The 20479-nt window shown below is 45.0% G+C and overlaps 1 protein-coding gene and 2 long non-coding RNA genes across 21 annotated transcripts in view; 2 read left to right on the top strand and 1 right to left on the bottom strand.

The window, feature by feature from the left end:
• Window positions 1-20479, top strand: part of LOC310755762 — a 1619227-nt gene that overhangs the window by 334944 nt on the left and 1263804 nt on the right. The window lies entirely within an intron of this gene.
• Window positions 1-20479, bottom strand: part of ITGA7 (integrin subunit alpha 7) — a 96902-nt gene that overhangs the window by 9423 nt on the left and 67000 nt on the right. For all 19 annotated transcript variants that reach the window (XM_083598592.1, XM_083598587.1, XM_083598591.1 and 16 more), the window contains 14 exons: window positions 18058-18265; window positions 16959-17152; window positions 15078-15166; window positions 14778-14905; window positions 13471-13566; window positions 12623-12684; window positions 12201-12370; window positions 11235-11384; window positions 10841-10953; window positions 10260-10449; window positions 9051-9134; window positions 5220-5299; window positions 3534-3611; window positions 1246-1348 (listed from right to left, as the gene is read on the bottom strand). In XM_083598592.1, coding sequence (XP_083454718.1) covers window positions 1246-1348; window positions 3534-3611; window positions 5220-5299; window positions 9051-9134; window positions 10260-10449; window positions 10841-10953; window positions 11235-11384; window positions 12201-12370; window positions 12623-12684; window positions 13471-13566; window positions 14778-14905; window positions 15078-15166; window positions 16959-17152; window positions 18058-18265 — 1745 coding nt within the window. The remainder of the gene's footprint in view (window positions 1-1245; window positions 1349-3533; window positions 3612-5219; window positions 5300-9050; window positions 9135-10259; window positions 10450-10840; window positions 10954-11234; window positions 11385-12200; window positions 12371-12622; window positions 12685-13470; window positions 13567-14777; window positions 14906-15077; window positions 15167-16958; window positions 17153-18057; window positions 18266-20479) is intronic.
• The window catches only part of LOC310755775, a 332521-nt gene continuing 313414 nt past the window's right edge, over window positions 1373-20479 (top strand). The window contains exons 1-2 of the long non-coding RNA XR_014544534.1: window positions 1373-1475; window positions 1652-2240. This is a non-coding gene — a long non-coding RNA (uncharacterized lncRNA). The remainder of the gene's footprint in view (window positions 1476-1651; window positions 2241-20479) is intronic.

Here is a 20479-nt window from a genome sequence, read left to right on the forward strand (position 1 = left end):
AGCAAACTCCTCCTCCAACCTCGCGCCACCCCCTGGGTTTCACTCCATATAAACAAGGTTACGCTTGTGTGATTTGCGTTAAGCTGAACTAAGTACCCCCTCCAAGTGTTATTAACTATTAACACGAGTTAAATCCCCACCATCCATAAATATGCATTGAAAAGGCACATACATATTTAGTGATTAATCTCAGTAACTTTGATTAAGATTATTCTTTGTATTTGTGGGGTAGGTGAGGGAGAAGATCTCCACCATTATATTCTCCATTGTCAGCTCTATCAAAACCCCAGAAAGTGATTTTTGGAACAGATGCTGGTACCGCCACAGGGACAGAACCCTGAAGTGAAAATATGTTGGTTATTATGTGGCTGTGATCTGCTTGTCACATGCAAAACAGCCCTATTTTCTTTCTTTCTTTCTTTCTTTCTTTCTTTCTTTCTTTCTTTCTTTCTTTCTTTCTTTTAAATAAAGTTTTTTATTGATACAACAAGAAAAAAGGGGGGGGACAAATACCAAATTACACACAAGAATAACCATAGACACATAATTTTCTTAGCAAACAATAAAACATCTATTGGTCTTAACACTAAAGATCCAACCTCCCGCCTATTCCATATTTCAAATTCCTATTACTTATTGCCAATACATACTTTTATCATAATTAAACTTATTCTTAATAAATCTAATTTCTTATATCTACCTTGCAACTATTACTGAAGTTCCTTGAATGCTGCATTCAAAACAGCATTCAAAACAGCCCTATTTTCTAAAGTCACTAAAAAGGTACTTGTGCCAGCTATACAAAAGACGATGCTGTGCAGGTGATTCATTAATTTGACTTATTGTAAATGGATGTATATCTCTGGGTTTCTTTTAACAGGTTTTAATTGACCTGCTGGATCTGTAATTGAATTTGTAATGGCTTTTAGTCACACACAATAAATGTTCGCTTGATTGATTAAGATTATTGGAGCGGGATATTTGACGTGCTCCCATTGATATACAGAGAAAGGAAGAAAGTAAATCAGCAGTTGCACAGGGAGGACACAATAACCATAAACAAAAAACCCACAATCTCTTTATCTCAAACACCCTAGATCCCATTCCCTATTCAGAACAGACCCCCACCTCCAAACCTCCTGTGTTCCAGCAGTAACTGGCTATGATACTCTAGAAATACTCTGATTGAAGGGGTTGCGAACGACGGCTCAAGGCTCCGATCTGGAGGGGACAAGTGTCACTCACCGTCACTTGGAGGAGCACAGGACTGCCCACCTGGCTTTCCCTCCTCATGGCACTTTCGCCCCGCACCACCCCGCTGAAGAAGAGCTTATTTGGTTCGGCCACTCTGCAGAGAAAGAGAAGAGATCGTTTATTAATTAGATTATTTATTCTCTCCCAAGGAGCTGAAGGTGATGTACGTGGTTGTCGTTGTCGTTGTCGTCCCCATTTCATCCTCACAACAACCCTGCGAGGTGGGCAGTGGCGTAGCGTGGGGGGTGCAGGGGGTGCCGGCCGCACCGGGCGCAACATCTGGGGGTTAGGGTTAGGGGGCGCAAATCCACGGGTTAGGGGGCGCAAATCCACGGGTTAGGGGTGCAAATTACTTGCCTTGCCCCGGGTTCTGACAACCCACGCTACGCCACTGGAGGTGGGGTTAGGTTAAGAAATGGTGACTGGCCCAAGGTCGCCCAGTAAGCTTTGTGGCCGAGCGGGGATTCAAACCCTGCTCTCCCAGGTCCTAGTCCAACACTCTAACCATTACGCCACAGATGATTAGATGAGGGTGCATGGGAAGCTGGAGAAACAGAAGCCCAGGCCACATCAAAGGTGCTGGGAATTGCAGCTCTGTGACAGGTCTCCCTACAGCTCTCAGCGCCCTGAACAAACCTCAGTTCCCAAGATTCTCTGAAGAAGCCGTGAAGGTCCAAGTGGTATAAGAAAGCTTTAAAGTATGGGGTGGACGTGACCTCAATCTCTGCTAATCTGCTCTGTATGAATGCACATTGAGTTTTGTGCACAAGCAGCGTAGCTTTTTCGATTTATTCTCTTTGGCCATGGGAACAGGCCCCCTGGTCAGGGCCGGATTTAGGTTTGATGAGGCCCTAAGCTACTGAAGGTAATGGGGCCCTTTATGTATCCAGCTGTCCTTTATATGTCCAGCTGTCCTTTGTCAACAACAAATTGCCGCTGTTTTTTGTGTTGAATATATGCTACATGGTAATTTATGGACCTAATAGGTACGGTATGTAGGTTTTATTTTATTTGTTTTTCATCTTATATATTGGAAATGTACATCCAGTTTTTTTCCCCTTTAAATTTTCTGGGGGGCCGCAAGAGAGCGGGGCCCTAAGCTATAGCTTGATTAGCTTATATGTAAATACGGCACTGCCCCTGGTACCAATGATTCAGGACACAACCAGTTTATTTTGGTGTGCAGTTCACCACCCATAAGTGGAGAAAATATCTATGTGAATGTCTCTGATTGGCAGAGAAGGTCAAGGCAGGCTGGGAGCGGGGACTGACTTGTGTATCAAGGCAACCCAATGTACTCTTATGAACAAAATACACATATTTAACACATTTGCATGCGATTCCTCTTACAATGCAACTTTTCCACCATTGGAGCGTTTTGGAATGGGCTTCATGGAAGAATGACATGCGGGAATTGTTATATCAAAATTTAAAATACAAGGTAGATTTTTTAAGAATGATCCATGAGCAAATAGAGTGGTACCTTGGTTCTCAAAAACCTTGGTTCTTAAACACTTTGGTTCTCAAACTCCGAAAACCCAGAAGTAAGTGTTCCAGTTTTCGAACATTTTTTGGAAGCAGAACATCCAATGCGGCTGTTGGCTTTTGTTTCCAGGGCACCTGCACCAATCAGAAGCTGTGCCTTGGTTTTTGAACATTTCGGAAGTCAAATGGACTTTCAGAACAGATTAAGTTTAGCACTTTTGTTTTTGCTATTTATTTTGCATTTTTGTTTTTGAGGCTTTTTAGTTTAATTTGTTTTTGTGACTGTGTGGAACCCAGTTCAGCTACTGATTGATTGATTGTGTGACTGCGGAAATGGATAAAATCCCCCCATCCAAACAATGACTATCATTAGTGCAGGTAAGAAAAAAATGTAATTTTAATTTTTATCATCTAAAATACTATCTTAATTATGTTATAGTACAGTATATTGTTTATTGCTTTCATTTTATGGATCAATGGTCTCGTTAGATAGTAAAATTCATGTTAAATTGCTGTTTTAGGGATTGTTTTTAAAAGTCTGGAATGGATTAATCCATTTTGCATTACTTTCTATGGGAAAACACATCTTGGTTTTGGAACGAACTTCCAGAACAGATTAAGTTTGAGAACCATGGTACCACTGTATTAAATTCCAGGTGGCTTTTTATCATGCATGCTTCAAGAATGCTTCTGTTCTGGATGCATCTCTCGGCAGGTGCAAAACGTTTTAACACTCTGACAATGAAGTCGCGTTAACTTGAACTGGGTGTGAACTACCCTCATGTGACCCTTACCCAGAAACAGAGAGAGGAAGTTCCATGATCACATGGGCACGTGCTTGAACTGGGGCCAACCCAGGCTGCTCCGAGATCCTGTGGGAGAGAAGAGAGTTGCAGGAGTTTAGCTTACAGGTCTCTCCAGACATCCTGTTTTATTGCACATTCATGCTCGTGATGCTATCATGGTGATCATATGGAAGCTCACTTTCAATATTGTTTGTGCCTAAAAGATTTCAGGGTAGTCACAAGGCTTCCTTTCAGTGCAGATGCTGCCGACATCCCGTACGTTTTTTTACAACACTTATGGTTTAAGTTTGTTGTACTAAAGCCCCTATGGACTGCAATGTGGTAGTAAAGGTAAGGTAAAGATAAAGGACCCCTGGACGGTTAAATCCAGTCAAAGGTGACTGAGCGCTCATCCTGCTTTGAGGCTGAGGGAGCCAGCGTTTGTCCACAGACAGCTTTCTGGGTCATGTGGCCAGCAGGCCTAAACCGCTTCTGGCGCAACGGGACACAGTGTTGGAAGCCAGAGTGCATGGAAACACCATTTACCTTCCCGCTGCAGTGGTACCTATTTATCTACTTGCACTGACATGCTTTCAAACTGCTAGGTTGGCAGGAGCAGGGACCGAGCAACGGGAGATCACCCCATCACAGGGATTTGAACCGCCAACCTTCTGATCGACAAGTCCAAGAGGCTCGTGGTTTAGACCACAGTGCCACCCGTGTCCCCACTGGGGAAGTATGGCAGAACAACAAATAAAGCAGGCTAAACCAACCAGCAATTATTGTGTCAAGAACAGTGCTTTTTTCCCTAGAAAAATAAGTGCCGGTACTCACCATGTTTACAGTAAGTGCCACACTTTTTAACCACAACAAAAAGAGGTGCCAATACTGTGTACCCTCAAGTATCCCCTGAAAAACAGCCCTGGTCAAGAATATTTTGCAGAGTAAAGGTAAAGGTACCCCGTACGGGCCAGTCTTGCCAGACTCTAGGGTTGTGCGCTCATCTCACTCTATAGGCTGGGAGCCAGCACTGTCCGCAGACACGTCCGGGTCACGTGGCTAGCGTGACAAGCTGCATCTGGCGAGCCAGCGCAGCACACGGAACACCGTTTACCTTCCCACTAGTAAGCGGTCCCTATTTATCTACTTGCACCCGAGGGTGCTTTTGAACTGCTAGGTTGGCAGGCGCTGGGACTGAATGACGGGAGCGCACCCCGCCGCGGGGATTCGAACCGCCGACCATGCGATCAGCAAGTCCTAGGCACTGAGGTTTTACCCACAGCGCCACCCGCGTCCCTATTTTGCAGAATACAGCTGCAATAAACACCAGTTTGGATGGAAGTAGCCCAACGACAGGGACTGATACCCCCACATGCCAATCTCTGCTACCTGTACCCTCTCTTTTCCTTGATAAACTGCCTGACTCCTACTGCAACCTCCCCTGACCTAATTTCTACAATCCCATGATGATAGCAAAAGATTAATCAAGGAATTCCAAAAACATAAGCAAACCCAAGTTGCCTAGCAGTTTATATTTTTTGGAGGCTGACCTTGCAAGATCTGAGCTCAGGGCCATCAAATTTACCCGAATAAGCTTGTACAGGTCTTGCACTGCTTCCGGAGGAGCTCCTGCAATGTGCTTTTGCTTTGGATCTAGCAAGCTCAGCTCTGGGGAGGAAGGGACGCCCTACTCACGTGCTAAGGTTTAGCCCTACTTCCAGCTCGGTGGTCTCCAAGGTAATGCCTGAGGTTTCCAGAACAAGGTAGAACCGGACCTGAAGAGAGAAATGGGGTGGGTTTAAGGTGAAAATAAGAGCTGTGAAAGAAGCAGGAAATAGAATGGAAAATTAAACAGATGAGACAAAAGACATTTGAATCAGCAAACAAATGTGGAAAACTACTGGCTTGGTAAATGAAAAAAAGACAGAAACTTAACACTATTACAAATCTGGAAGTAGAAGGGAAAAATATACAGAATCCAGTGGAGATTAGAAAGTGTTTTCAGAGGTATTTTAAACAACTATATACACAGGAAACTCAGAAACAAATGGATATAGACAGTTTTTTGAAAATAAATGGACTACAAAAAATCTCTCAAGAAAATAAGTTAATGTTGAATTATAAAATAACGGAGCAAGAGATAGAAGGGGCCATTCAGAATATGCAATTGGGTAAATCCCCAGGACCGGACGGTTTGACTTCAAGATACTACAGAACCTTGAAAGAATGGATAATACAGCCTTTAAAGGAAGTATGTAATGGAATATTGGAAGGGAAAAAGGCACCAGAGTCGTGGAAGGAAGCTTATATTACACTTATACCGAAAACAGAGTCTGAGAAGACACAGCTTAAGAATTACCGCCCTGTATCTTTGCTTAATGTGGATTATAAAATTTTTGCAGACATTTTGGCTAAGAGACTAAAAAAGGTATTAGTAGAAGAAATTCATAAAGACCAAGCTGGCTTTCTCCCGGGTAGACACTTGTCTGACAACACGAGGAACATAATTAACATTTTAGAAAAGTTACAAGTGAATATTAATACTAAAGCAGTTTTGATATTTGTGGACGCGGAGAAAGCCTTTGACAATATTTCCTGGAGTTTTATGAAGAAAAACTTACAGGGGATGGGGGTTGGTCAAGGTTTTGAAAACGGTATAGGGGCAATTTATTCAGAACAAAAGGCTAAATTAATTGTGAACAATGTAGTGACGGAAGAATTTAAGATAGAGAAAGGAACACGACAAGGTTGCCCAATCTCTCCATTGCTTTTTATATCGGTCCTGGAGGTTCTTTTAAACGACCAAACAGTTAAAGGCATACAAGTTGGAGCTAAACAGTACAAACTGAAAGCATTTGCTGATGATTTGGTATTGACACTACAGGAGCCAGAATCTAGTACCAAAAGAGTACTGGAACTGATTCAAGAATTTGGACAAGTAGCGGGATTTAAGTTGAATAAGATGAAAACTAAAGTCTTAGAGAAAAATTTAACAGTGATGGAGAAAGAAAGGTTTCAGAAGGAGACAGGGTTAACACTGGTTAAGAAAGTGAAATACCTAGGGGTTAACATGACTGCCAAGAATGTGAATCTGTTTAAGGATAACTATGAAAAATGTTGGATGGAAGCGAAAAAGGATTTAGAAATATGGTCAAACCTGAAGCTATCATTGCTAGGCCGAATTGCTGCGATAAAGATGAATGTATTGCCAAGGATGTTGTTTTTGTTTCAAACATTGCAAATCTTAGATAAAATGGAGTGTTTCAAGAAGTGGCAGAGAGATATCTCTAGATTTGTCTGGCAGGGCAAGAAACCTCGAATAAAATTTAAGATATTAACGGACGCTAAGGAAAGAGGTGGATTTGCCCTGCCAGACTTAAAACTTTATTATGAATCAGCCGCCTTTTGCTGGCTGAGAGAATGGATGCTTCTTGAGAACACTGATGTGTTGGATTTAGAAGGTTTTAACAACATTTTTGGGTGGCATGCATATTTGTGGTATGATAAGGTCAAAGCACACAAAGCGTTTAAAAACCATATTGTCAGAAGAGCACTGTTTAATGTTTGGATAAAATATAAGGATTTGCTTGAAAATAAAACCCCAAGGTGGCTGTCACCAATGGAAGCGAAGGCTCAGAAAAAGCTCAATATGGAGGCCAAATGGCCGAAATATTGGGAAATTTTGGAACAAGAGGGAGACAGATTAAAACTGCAGAGTTTTGAAAAATTAAAAAATAGAGTGCGAGATTGGCTTCACTATTATCAGATAATGGAGGCATAAAATTTGGATAAAAAAAATTGGCTTCCAGGTGGAAAAATCAAAATTGGAAACAGAATTGTTAGACTCCAAAACTAAGAATTTGTCAAGAATGTATAACTTGCTGTTGAAATGGAATACTCAGGATGAAACGGTGAAATCTGTTATGATTAAATGGGCACAAGATGTTGGACACAACATTATGATGGCTGACTGGGAACAGTTATGGACCACAGGTATGAAGTTTACGGCATGTAATGCCTTAAGAGAGAATATAACGAAAATGATATACAGGTGGTACATGACACCAGTCAAGCTTGCGAAAATTTATCATTTGCCCGATAATAAATATTGGAAATGTAAAGAGACTGAAGGTACATTCTTTCACCTTTGGTGGACATGCCCAAGGCTTTCTGGGAGATGATCTATAACAAAATGAAAAAGGTATTTAAGTATACCTTTCTGAAGAAACCAGAGGCCTTTCTCCTGGGCATGGTCGGCCAATTGGTGCCAAAGAAGGATAGAACTTTCTTTATGTATGCTACAACAGCAGCAAGAATACTTATTGCAAAGCATTGGAAGACACAAGATCTACCCACCCTGGAAGAATGGCAGATGAAGGTGATGGACTACATGGAACTGGCGGAATAATAATAATAATAATAATAATAATAATAATAATAATAATAAATTTTATTTATATCCCGCCCTCCCCAGCCGAAGCCGGGCTCAGGGCGGCTAACAACAATCAAATAATCAAACAATCAAATAATCCAACATTCTAAAAATATTTCATTATAAAAATTAATTAAAATCAAGTTGATGGCAACCATTAAGTAAAATTCTGTGCAGGTTGCCAGAGGAGGGAGTCAGGCTGTGCCCTGACCAAAGGCCTGGTGGAACAACTCTGTCTTGCAGGCCCTGCGGAAAGATGTCAGGTCCCGCAGGGCCCTAGTCTCTTGTGACAGAGCGTTCCACCAGATTGGAGCCGCAGCCGAGAAGGCCCTGGCTCTAGTTGAGGCCAGCCTAACCTCTCTGAGGCCTGGGACCTTCAGGATGTTTTTATTTGCAGACCGTAGGTTTCTCTGTGGGGCATACCAGGAGAGGCGGTCCCGTAGGTACGAGGGTCCTAGGCCGTATAGGGCTTTAAAGGTTAAAACCAGCACCTTAAACCTGATCCTGTACTCCACCGGGATGGACTGGCAGAATCCGAGACCAGGGAGAAGAGTCGGTGGAGGAAGATTGGAAGAAATTCAAAGACTATTTACAGAAACATTGCAAGATTAATGAATGTTAGAATGATGTTGGAATGAATTTATGTGATTTTAGCAGAAATGTTATAAAGATTTAGGAAAAATAGACTGTTAATTGGTGAAAGGAGGGAAAGTAAAGTTATATTAATTTCAAGATAAATTTACAGGACAAAAATTTGAAAAGAGGGAAAGGATTTGCTGAAATGGATAATTGACTTAGAATACAAAAAGGGAGGTGTGAGGAGGTCAGGGAAATAAGTTAATGAAAGATCAGTAATGGGAAGATTGGCTGTATTTTTTATTGATTTTTCTTTTTTGCTTAACGGATTTCAATTCTCTGTTTTTTTCTTTTTGATTTTTTTCTTTTTTCTTTTTTGTATCTTATCTTTTCTTGTTTAAGATGAGGTTTTTTCTTGATTTTTTTGTTGTATTTTCAAAAACTTTAATAAATATCTTATTTAAAAAAAAGAAGAAGCATGGAGGGGAGGGGAGTGGTGGTGCAGATCTGAACCTCACCTGTGTTCCACGTTTCATGGGGTTCCCAAGCTCACATTCCATATAAGAGGCACTCTGGTTAGACATACAGGTTGGGGCCTTCTCCTATGAAAGACAAGGTTTTTCTTTCACCATCAGAAGGTTTGCAGGGCTGTGTGTTTATCTATGCTAGCAAAACCTACCAACCCACACCAATCTAAATTCTGCACCAAGGATCCCAAACAATGCGATGAGAATAAATGGCTGCATATTTTTGGCTCGAACAATTTCCATACCCCAAAGATCAGATTTCAAATAATTTAGAAAAATATGGCAAGGACTGAAGCAATGGAAAGAGATGGAAATTGCCATTCATTGAGCTATATATAATAGCTCAATAGCCTATACAATGGTACCTTGGGATGTGAACGGGATCCGTTCCGGAGCCCCGTTTGCATTCTGAATAGAACGTAAGACGTGACTGTGCATGCTGCCGCTTCCGCGCATGCGGGTGATGTCATTTTGACCGTATGCGCATGCGCGAGTGGCGAAACCCAGAAGAAACACACACTGTTACTTCCGGGTCGCCGCAGAGCACAATCCGAAAATATTTATCCTGAAGCGTATTTATCCCGAGGTATGACTGTACTACTCTAAGTTACTATCAAAAGTTGCCCAACATGTTCCCTAGTTTTTCTTTACAATCGTGTTAAGAGCTTCAAGAACTGGAGCTTGAATTTGCTTCTTTCCCCTTTCCCCTCACCATTCACTTTGTATTGTGTATTTTAATTGTGTATTTGTAAGCCCGTGGGTGGGGACTGCCTTGTTTTTTTTAACCATTTGACTGTAAGCAGCTCTGGTAGCCTTTTCTGGCTTAAGAGCAGGGTGATTATGTTTTGCACAAATGTTTAAAGCAACCTCCTTGGAAGTCAGCGGCTCAAACTCCAGTCAGCCTCCAACCACAGAGGTAGCTGCCTCCTTTGCGGAAGCAGCTGGTGGAGGCTGGTCCATTAGGGTAAATGAGGCAGTCCTCCACAAACCTGTCTTGATTCCCCCAAGGCTCCGCCTCTCATTGGTTCTGGCTCCACTTACTGTTGGCCTGCCCTACCAGTCCCAAAGGGCACCAGCCGCCGCTGGAAGCATCTATTCTGAGTGCCATCAGATCTGTGACAGCCAATCCTATAGATCAGCTCTTTCCTATGCTCCCCTCTGTGGACTATACAGTATATTACAGCCGTTTCCAACGTGTACCATGGCATCGTAGAGGCGCAAAGCAGAATAGGACAAGGTAGGCGGCAGAGAGACAAGCAGCATGGCTTCGTGGGCATCGTCTCCATCCCGCTGTGGCTCAGCTGCATCCGAAGGAAAGTTGGTGACATGGATCTCAAGGGCTACGACTTTTTGGTCACTCATGGAAAAAACATCCAAGCCATCATCGCCTCTGGAGGAAAGGAAGAGAGGTTACCATGAAGGCCTTGGGTTTTTTGGGGGGATTATGCCTAGGTGAACTGGTCCTGGTCTCAACCAGCTGCCTGTTAAGGTTGACCTCTGCAGCATCCCTTCACAAAAATCTAGGAGGGATGCCATTGTGTTGGAGTTGCACGGTAAGGCACAGCAACTTGTGTGTTTCTGCACTCACAACTACTGTGTGACACCAGAAACATTTCTGCTAAAATTAATTGTTTTAATTTTCAGAAAAAAACATTTTTGTACCACCTTTTAGCCCCAGCAAGCCCCCACCCCTCCAGTGATTTACAAGAACAGAAAACACAGCAAAACCAAATAATCATATCAATGATACCGCCAAGTGAGAATTCATACTCTGCTCTTACCTGGGCAGGGGATGGAATACAGCGTCATCAACACGAGAACAGAACCGGTAGTTCAGCTGCAGGTTGCTCTGACAGATCTTGTCCTCCCCACATCCCTGCTTGAGGAAATTCACCTGGGGGAACACAAGACCCAAAGGTGGGGGGGGCATGGCAGAGCTACAAGCGGGGGCAGCTCCAGAGGCACTCTTACAAAGACCCACTACAGGAGACAAGCACTGGCTTAAAAGCTGCAATAGTGCACAACCCAATGCACAGTGCAGATCTTTGAAAAAATGCACAGGGGAGACAGAATAAATGGCAAGACATGTTTCTCACAATGAAACATGCCATTGCTGCTCACGTGTTGAAGGGGATCCAGGCTTCAGCCTTGGATCCAGCTGTCACACATGCCTACCTCTGTCCTCTGAGTGCTGGGTGGCACAACATTCAGCACCGGCATTAGTGGGCCCAGCGTGGCGCCCTGGGCCTGGCGCTTGCTGCGGGCATGCTTGATGTTGTAGTTCATCACCACCACAATGGGATGCAACTTGTCCCGGACTTGGTCCTGCAACAGAGGCCGTTGTTGTTTTTTATGGAGAGAGAAAATTCCCATGACTTCTTTTTCTCCCACAAAATGACAACAAATTCCAACCCCCTGCTGCTCAGATCCTGTCCAGGCCCTAAACAGATTACAGTCAAACGAACGTGGCCCTTGTCAGAAAAAAATGTTCCTGCCTCCCGACCCGCAGCATGAGATTGTATAAAGGTAAAAAGATAAAGGACCCCTGGATGGTTAAGCCCAGTCAAAGGCGACTATGGGGTTGCGATGCTCCTCTCGCTTTCAGGCCCAGGGAGCCGGCGTTTGTCCACAGACAGCTTTCCCGGTCACATGGCCAGCATGACTAAACTGCTTCTGGTGCATAAACACCGTGATGGAAACCAGAGCACACAAAGACGCTGTTTACCTTCCCGCCACAGTGGTACCTATTTATCTACTTGCACTGGCATGCTTTCAAACTGCAAGGTTGGCAGGAGTTGGGACAGAGAAACAGGAGCTCACCCCATCGCAGGGATTCAAATCACCAACCTTCTGATCAGCAAGCCCAAGAGGCTCAGTGGTTTAGACCACAGCACCACCCATATCCCATGGGCTTGTATACCACCCAGTGACCCAGAACAGGATTTCTAACTCAGGGATACTAGAAAGCTGGGGTGTGGGAGGGATAGTGTGGGTTGTAAGCCCAGTGCTTAAACAGGGCTGCCATACCGCTCCCTTCAACTCCCAAGTTCCTTCATTCCTCAATTACTTTTAAGTGGCTGAGCTCCCAAAGCTATTGCAGGTGGTTCTAACAGCCCAAGGATGCTCCAGTGAGGGACCCACCTTCAGCTGCAGTGTGGCCTTGGTACAAGAACGGACATGTTGCTGGGGCAGCTCCACTACCCCGGAGAACTGGTGCTCGGCGTCTGTGGGCTTCCGGTTGTGGAAGGTGACTCGGGAAGCCCGGCCTGATTTCCGGCGGTCGGTATCAGCGTCAAAAGTGTACTCAAGCACTGGGGGAAGGAGCGGAGGCTGTGAGTTGGGGCAAGGGAGAGGGCAAAAGAGGAAGAGACGGAAAGCTCCTTCTATTGGTGTCAGGATTCAGCATCTCCTGGGTTTCCTTATTATCTCAGTGCGGAGAGACAGATACTACTACAAAGTCCAGATGCAACAGCTGAGTGGGGAACACAGTGTGCTGCCTTGTAACCTAGCTAAGCACCACAAAGGCAACAAGTAACTACTGGTGAGGCCCAGCCAATACTCACTGATGGACGGGCTGTAGCTTGGGGGGTTGGCGGTGTAGCTGAAGCAGGCTCTCACATCCACGCTAAGGAAGGAAGCAGAGAAGAGACTCTTATTAACAGTAGAGCTCTCCTGAGTTCAGCAGGCCTGAACATATCTTGGGTGTGGGGTAGCTCCGTTTTCTAGAGTTAAAGAGGACTAGTCCTGGATTAAGAGGGCTATGAACATTGAAGTGCGTCACTCCCCCTGGGCAACATTGAGTCTTCCCCCAAATCGTTAGATGTACCCCAAAGACCACACCTGCACTGTGGGATTCTGGCAGGAGATACACTAACTGGACAAACAGCTCCAGAAAAATAAGGTGTCCAAACCATCAGATAGCTCTGCTCTGGTGACTGTAAAAATCCTACCCATAGAGCCATGCAGGTGATTGGCACAGTGTTAGGTCCACTAGATCAGATAACGGTTAAAAGGTAAAGGACCTCTGGACGGTTAAGTCCAGTCAAAGGCAACTACGGAGACGCGGTGCTCATATCGTTTTCAGGCCAAGGGAGCCGGTGTTTGTCCACAGACAGCTTTCCGGGTCATGTGGTCAGCATGACTAAACTGCTTCTGGTGCAATAGGACACTGTGACGGAAGCCGAAGTGCACAGAAATGCTGTTTACCTTCCTGCCGCAGTGGTACCTATTTATCCAGTTGCACTGGTGTGCTTTCAAACTGGGGCATACCTAACATGCAAGAGGATAAGGCAACAGGTGTATAGGCGCATCCATGAAAGCACCATTTGGCATCACCTGCAAAAGGGAACGGGAAGAGCGGCAAAGAAGCAAGGAAAGAAAGAGACTGTGCATTAAGAAGACTAGTTCTCACCAGATGCCCACATGGTGGCGACAGTTCATGGCCTCCAAGTCAACATTCTGGGGGGAGATGGTGACATTTCTGGAGATGCGGATGACAGGTCGGGATCTAAAATGTAGATTGGACATTCATAAGAGATTGGGTCACTTGCAGACAAATTTGGGCGGGGTGTGTGTCATTGGACCCTGCTTGGTAATGCAGAGTTCTTAAGAAGGGTGTTGCTTGCTGTGTGTTCAAGGAAGCTCCAAAAGAACATCCAAGAAAGGATGGGAAAGCTCCCAGATGTAAGCGAAGAGATACTTTATCTTCCCTGTCTTGCTTTCTCTGTTTCCCCATACAAAGTCCCAACAACGTCCATGCTTTTTATCAGCCTCTTTCTGACACACATTGCAGCAGCAGCATTATTTTACAAAAGTCTGAACAGTCACATCACAGTGGTGATGGAGTCCAGAAGCCAGCCACCTTCCTGTGCTGACATAAGCAATCTCTTTTGCAGAACGGTTTGGCTGCAGGAGTTCTGGATTTGGACTACAGTCTCAGTGTCATCCCGTGGTGACCTTAGATTATGTGTCAAGTTCCTCTGTGTTGGTCAGCAGCTTTCAGGAGATTCTGTACAGAGCCCATGGATGTGTCATGGCCCCTGGCTTATCCCATTCCAAAGGAAGTGAAATAATTCACATTGCCATCTAAAGAGCCCCACTGCTGCAAGACTATTAAGTCCAGAGTCTAAAAAAATTAGCAAAGTGGATCAGTGAAATAGAGGGACCTGAGAGACAAGGAGCATGGCAATGGGGGCACCGGGCAGAGGTCACGACACCAAAACCTAGTCACCCAGAGAGTCCTAAAGTCTCCCCCAAGTCAGCACTCCCCTGGGCCAGAATCCTACAATCACTAAGGCCACCTTGGTCTCAAATTCCTACACTGAACCTGGCAAATCGTACAGATATACCAGACCTTGATGGATTAAATAGGCAGCATGGGGCTGTCTGAGGTTCTGATGCTCTGGTATGACCTAATCTGCTACTTGTACTGATTCTCTGTTGTTGGGTCTGCCCTGCCACAGGGACCTCCTCTTGCTATCTGGTCTTCTGCTTGCAAGCAAGACAGGACAAAAGAATCTCCCAGTGAAAGAGGAGCACCCCATGCATGTAAAGTTGCTGGCTGAAGGATTCCTTCTTAAGGGAAAGCAACTGTGTGAGACAGACTGTGGGTTAACTTCGGTCAGACTGTGAATCCATAGGACTAGTTGCTGTACTGCAATGTATTTTACGCATCTCAGATCAATGAGGATTTGTTCCTCTGTCCTTTTTTATGCTCACCTGTATAGGACTACTGTGTTGGAAAGAGATCCCACTAGGAGATCTGGGTAGAGGTTGCCATCAATATCCAACCCTCCAGAAAAGGAATATCCAAACATCTTGACGCCAACACTCTCCCCAGTCAGAATCTGCAGAGGATGATGGGGGCAAAACAGGGTAGCGATAAATTGGATCGTGATATGGGGTGAGAGCAAAGGAAGGATGCACAGCCAAGAGAGAAAGGGGAGGAAGGCCACAGGAACGCAGTGTTCCCCAAATCGCTCCCTTTTTTACTGCAAGGTGGGGATAAGGGAGACTGACCTGAGCAGGTTTGGTGACAAACCCTGAATTACTGCCATGATAGATGTAGACCTTGCCATCGCCATCCAGTGGGGCTCCCACTGCAAAGTCTGGAAGAAAACGAACAACAGCAATGGTAAGAACTGTCTTTGTCTCCCACATTTCTGGACTTCATATTGGCTCTCAGAAATGAACTGAGATGTATAATTCTACCCAGATATATTGAAGAGCCACAATGCCACATAAAGGAAGCCCCATCTATTGTCACATGATACGTATAGATACAAGCCTGGGCAAAAATGGCTGCAGATGCATCAGACTCACCTGCCAGCATTTCACACACAGCCAACCTAATTTGAGTCTCTCACATAATTGCATACTGCCACAGATCATCTTAATGTACATAGCAGTCTACAAAGCAGGCACACCTTGCCCTATCTTTATCACATAAACCAGGGCAGCACAAGATATCCACACCTCTGAGATCATCACAGCCTCTTGAGTTTTTTCCGTTTCACATTTGCACATACTCAGCTACTCCCCCTCCTTTAACCTGCCCATGTTTTTCTCCCAGCTTGATCCTCAAGAGCCAATCACTTCAATCATAAACATGCGCACTTGGAAGTTCATTCCACTGATGCTATGGGAGATGGCTTTCAAATGCAGACACAAAGCTCAATTCCTAGATTTCCCTTGTCATGAACCATGACCTAGAAACCATGCAGGATGCTTTTTGCCCAGAGATGGAAAGAGGACAAGATACCTACCAGGGTGGACTGGTAGATGAAACTATTGGATTACATTACACAGAGATGGCAAGATTAACTGGGAAAATCAGAAATTGGGAGGATCAAACTTCAACAAGGAATGGGACAAATTTATATGGTATCTGAAAGACCACTGTAAACACTTGAACTCTTTGGCAGGTTTTAAATAACTCTTGCAATGATACATAGATATTGGATACAATGGAGGACTGCAAAATAAATGGACTTATAATATGCAGTTTAAAAAGTTACTTAAGAACCCACGGGGGAGGGAAGTCTTAAGATTCGGAAGATTCTTGTGCAACTTTTATTATTTGTAATAATATTATTTATGTGAATGAATTTGTAAAATCAAATAAAAACTATTTCACAAAAAAAGAAACCATGCACTGCATAATGGATGTCTCAGAGGAGGATGAGGTTCTAGCTCCATCCTGGAGGTAAGAATTGCCAGGAACTTCATCAGAACCCCTTAACTTAGCAGCTGGGCATCTCTCTGCATAGCATGTAGAAGGTCACAGGTTCAATCCCTGGGTAGGGCTGCAAATGTCCTTCATCTGAAACCCTGGGGAGCTTCCAGACAGACCAATGGTCTGGCTCAGTATAAGGCAGCTTCGCTATGCCTCCCCCAATGACTTCAAAACCAGTGGAGATATGTCAAAACAGTAACCTAGATCCTCTCAGCTGGAGGACACAGTCCTGCTGCTCTCCTCTAATTCAGAGAAGTCTCCCATAGTAGCTCTGTCTCTCCAAACCACAGGAGTCAAAGAATGCAAAATAAGGAAAGGAGCCCTTTAACAACAAGTCAGCCTCTCTTGGGAGGAGGGCCATACTACACTACTTGTCCAGTCAACATATAGAAGGCTTCGATTCTAGCTAGGTGCTTGCAGAGGCAACAGCTTGTTTAGCTGCCACAGGGAGCTCTCTGTGGTCCTGCAGGTGCTGTTGGTGCCTTGGACTCATGCCTTGAATTGCTGACTCAGGCCATTGATTGGATACCGCTGTGCTTCCCCTGTGACCCCTGACAGGACATCCCCTGCCTCTAAACCTACATTCATAGGTACTTCAAGCAGACCAGTTCAAGAGCCCCCACCGGCCAGTTCCCCACAGCCACAGGCTCTCTCAGTTCTCTCACCTTGGAAGCCGTCTTGGTTGAGGTCTCCAACAGCCCCCACTGTGATACCAAACATAGAGTCATAGGAACCATTGAGGCGGATGGGGAGGACATTGTCCCAGCGCCCTGCCTGGTTGATGTAAACGTAGACTGCTCCTCCGATCCCTTCCTTGCGGTCAAAGAGGTTCGGTGCTCCGACCACCAAGTCCATCCAGCTAGAGACAACATGCAGTGAGTGCGGCTGCCATGAAAACACCCATTGCTCTCAGGGTATCCGTAGCCACGTTGGATACCCAGAATGAGAAACAGAGCAAGCGATTCAAAACCCACACATTGTTATTCTTCATTCACTGTGCTATGAGTCTTATTTTCCCCTGCTAGGGGAAGCCCACAGGGAAGACATTATTGCCCACATCTTTTCCAAGAGTGGAGTTGCTAATCCAATGGAATAATGGGATTCCAAATTTTAGATGGAATGTAGCTACTTCTACTTTCCCTCACGCAGCTCACTTTCTGCAGGATTGTTAATCCACCAGAAAAAACAACAACAGCCTGATCTGTTGCTATGCATTTATTGACAATTTAATGTGCAGAAACCAGGCAGGTGTAGCCTTTTGTATCACGGAGATAAACAGCATTATTTAGTAGTGTCTGCACCTCAAGATGCTACATTAGCCAGCTGAAATATTGGCAACCCTATCCCCACCCCCAGCCCACCCACAGTCCAAGAGGGAAAAACACATCCAAACGTTATTGGGCTACAACTCTCATCATCCCTGACCGTAGTTAGCTGGGGCTGATGGACATTGGAGTCCAACAACATTAGGAGAGGCTCAGGTTTCATACCTCTAGTTTAGTTTGACACTGTTCTAGCCGCTACACCACAGTGGCTCTCACAATGTGTGCTAGGAGACCGTTATCTTGTAAATCACTGGAGCAAGTTGTAAACCAAACCCAGCTCCAACGTCTCCTGTAGCCCTTGCCCACCTGTGCTGTAACTCCTGCTAGTAGGGCAGCGTATGCTCTTATTACCACCCAACAGACCAGGGTAGCCTTTAAAACAGAGAATGGGCCCAAGCATCGTTCAGGCAGAATGCTGCCTCCATCCCATGTTGCTCACCCATCATGATTGAGGTCCACCACAGCCAAGGAATAGCCAAAGGATGAAGTGAGCTTCTCTCCTGGGATGATAACCTCAGGCACCAGGCGGTTGACGTTGTCTTTGTGCAGGATCACCACAGCCCCTGTATGGTTGGCTCGAGGAGCCCCTGTTACAAAACTCAGCTCATTCTTCCTGGTAATCCCCACTCCAGAGTCAAGGGAAAACCCTGGAACAACAGAAAAGCACGTTAATGGTCACCGGGGGTGAGACTGTTGTGGAAAGGTGTTAGTATGAAAAGACGTATGAGGTCCCCAAATCACCAATAAAAGCTTTAAAGTCATAAGATCTCAACACTGGTCCAACTCCTGGCTTCTGAACTTAATGTGCCCATGCGCATGTACACAATGCACGTTGTACGAACCACCAATGCTTAGAAACTGTCCATTTCATTTGGGTGGGGGATGTAAATGAAAGCTGTTATTTTCACAATTTTGTTTCATTGGAAAACTGCTTAAAGTCACATGTGAACAAGCTTATTTTTTACATCCTAGGTAGCCAGATTTGTTCTCCCTTTTCTCAACTTCTTGCTTTTCACCTATCCCATGTTAGCCTCAGTGGGTAAGATAAGGAACATGTTATCTGCCTCCTCTGCTGCTTGAATTTGGAATTGCATATCTTCATGTTTCTTGACAGTAGGGCTAATTTAGGGTTTATCCACACTTACCTTTCCTCCACTCTTTCCAGGCATGGTACGTGCTTTAAAGTTCTGTGTCTGAGCACCCTCTATTTCTGCTCTGGAACTTGCCCCGTGAAAACCCGCTCTTTAAAGCTCAGTTGGAGCAAACAGCAATCCAAGGAAAACCGGAATTGACTTTGCTCCCATTGACCACTAAAGAGCGAATTATTGCTGGGAAAGCTCAGAGGTAACAGCACCACCCCAAAAAAACTTGGGCACAGAGCTTTAAGCACATACCTGTGGCTGGAAAGAACAGGGCAAAATATGTGTGGATAAGCTCGTAATGGCCAACCCACAACAGAAGTATCACAAGCAGCGGGGAGTTGTGGGATTATCTAGCCATGAATATGGATAATGTGGGTCTGCCTATTTATGATTTACAGCAGGTCAGCCAGCACGCTGACCTCCAGAAGTTGTTGGACTCCAACTCCCATCAGCCCCAGCCAGCAGAACAAATGGCATGGGATAACAGGAATTGGAGTCCAACAATGTCTGACCAACACCAGGGTGGGGAAGGCTGCACTAAAGAATGGGCTTCTTAAAGGAGCAGCAAGATCTGTCCAAGGACTGTGAAACATGCACAGGCCAGGAGCAGGATGTCCAGCTGACTGGTTTTAAAGCAGTCACCTTCTTTAAGATTATTATTAATATTATTATGAGTTCTCTAAAGAGCTGCTGCTGTTGCTTTTTAAAGCTGGGCTTCAGCATCACAACAAAGGGCAATTAAAATTTATATACATTTTAATGAATTAACAAATGCAATTGAGAAACATGTGAACTAGCTGCAGAAGGAGGGTCAGGGATGCCTCCCACCACCTCTGATGGCTGCGGAGTTAAATACTTCTCATGACGAAAATCTGCCTTTCTGAAAAGATTCTTCCTGCAGGAAAAGCCCGTGGACTCTGCACCCCCTGCTTCCCACCCACACTCTCTCCCTGCCACCCCCTTCCCCACTGTGTGTTGTGGGAGCCAGAGAACTGGGAGAAAGTCCATGGCTGAGGGATGGACACTGGCCAGGAATGCAAATGTGACTCCTTATGTATACATTACAAGTAGCCTCTGTGCAGTGGGATGGGAAGCAGCAGCGGAACCGGGGGCCTCTGCTCTGGAGAGGAGGTTTTGGATAGATGTGTTTGATAGGGCATGCAAGGCTTTCCCCAGAAAGCAGCCTTCAAGGCATTGGCTGCCTACGTACCACCATACATTGAAAGCATGTGACTTCTCCCAAGAAATCCTGGGAACTGCAGTTTGTTGAGGACGCTGCGCTCACAGCTCTTCTCTGCTTCTCAGCCACAACCATTTTTCAGCCCCAAAAGCCCATGGGACTTGAAAAGAGGGAAGAATAAATGGAAGGGGGAAAGGCAACAGCCAGGAGGACTCTTCCAGAACAGCAGTGAAGCCTGCTGGCATGGAAGGGCTCAAACGACGATAGCGCTGGCATTAAACCACAGCTCTAAAATATCCCTTGAAGAACCAAGATCAAACTTGGGAGGGATGGTGTTAGGTTGCAGGGGAAATAGGAAAAGGCACTTTGTAGCCCCGGGACTAAAATCTGGTCCTATCCATGGCACAGCCATTGCTCAGTCAACATGGTGACTATGGCTCCCATCAGCCCCAGCCAGCAGGGTCAAAGGTTAGAGAAGATGAGAGTTGTGGGGTGGAACTCAAAGTCATGCTAAGATGATCGTCCCATCAGCGCAAGGA

This window comes from Podarcis filfolensis, assembly GCF_964270895.1.
Source record: "Podarcis filfolensis genome assembly, chromosome: 2".
NCBI lineage: Eukaryota > Metazoa > Chordata > Lepidosauria > Squamata > Lacertidae > Podarcis > Podarcis filfolensis.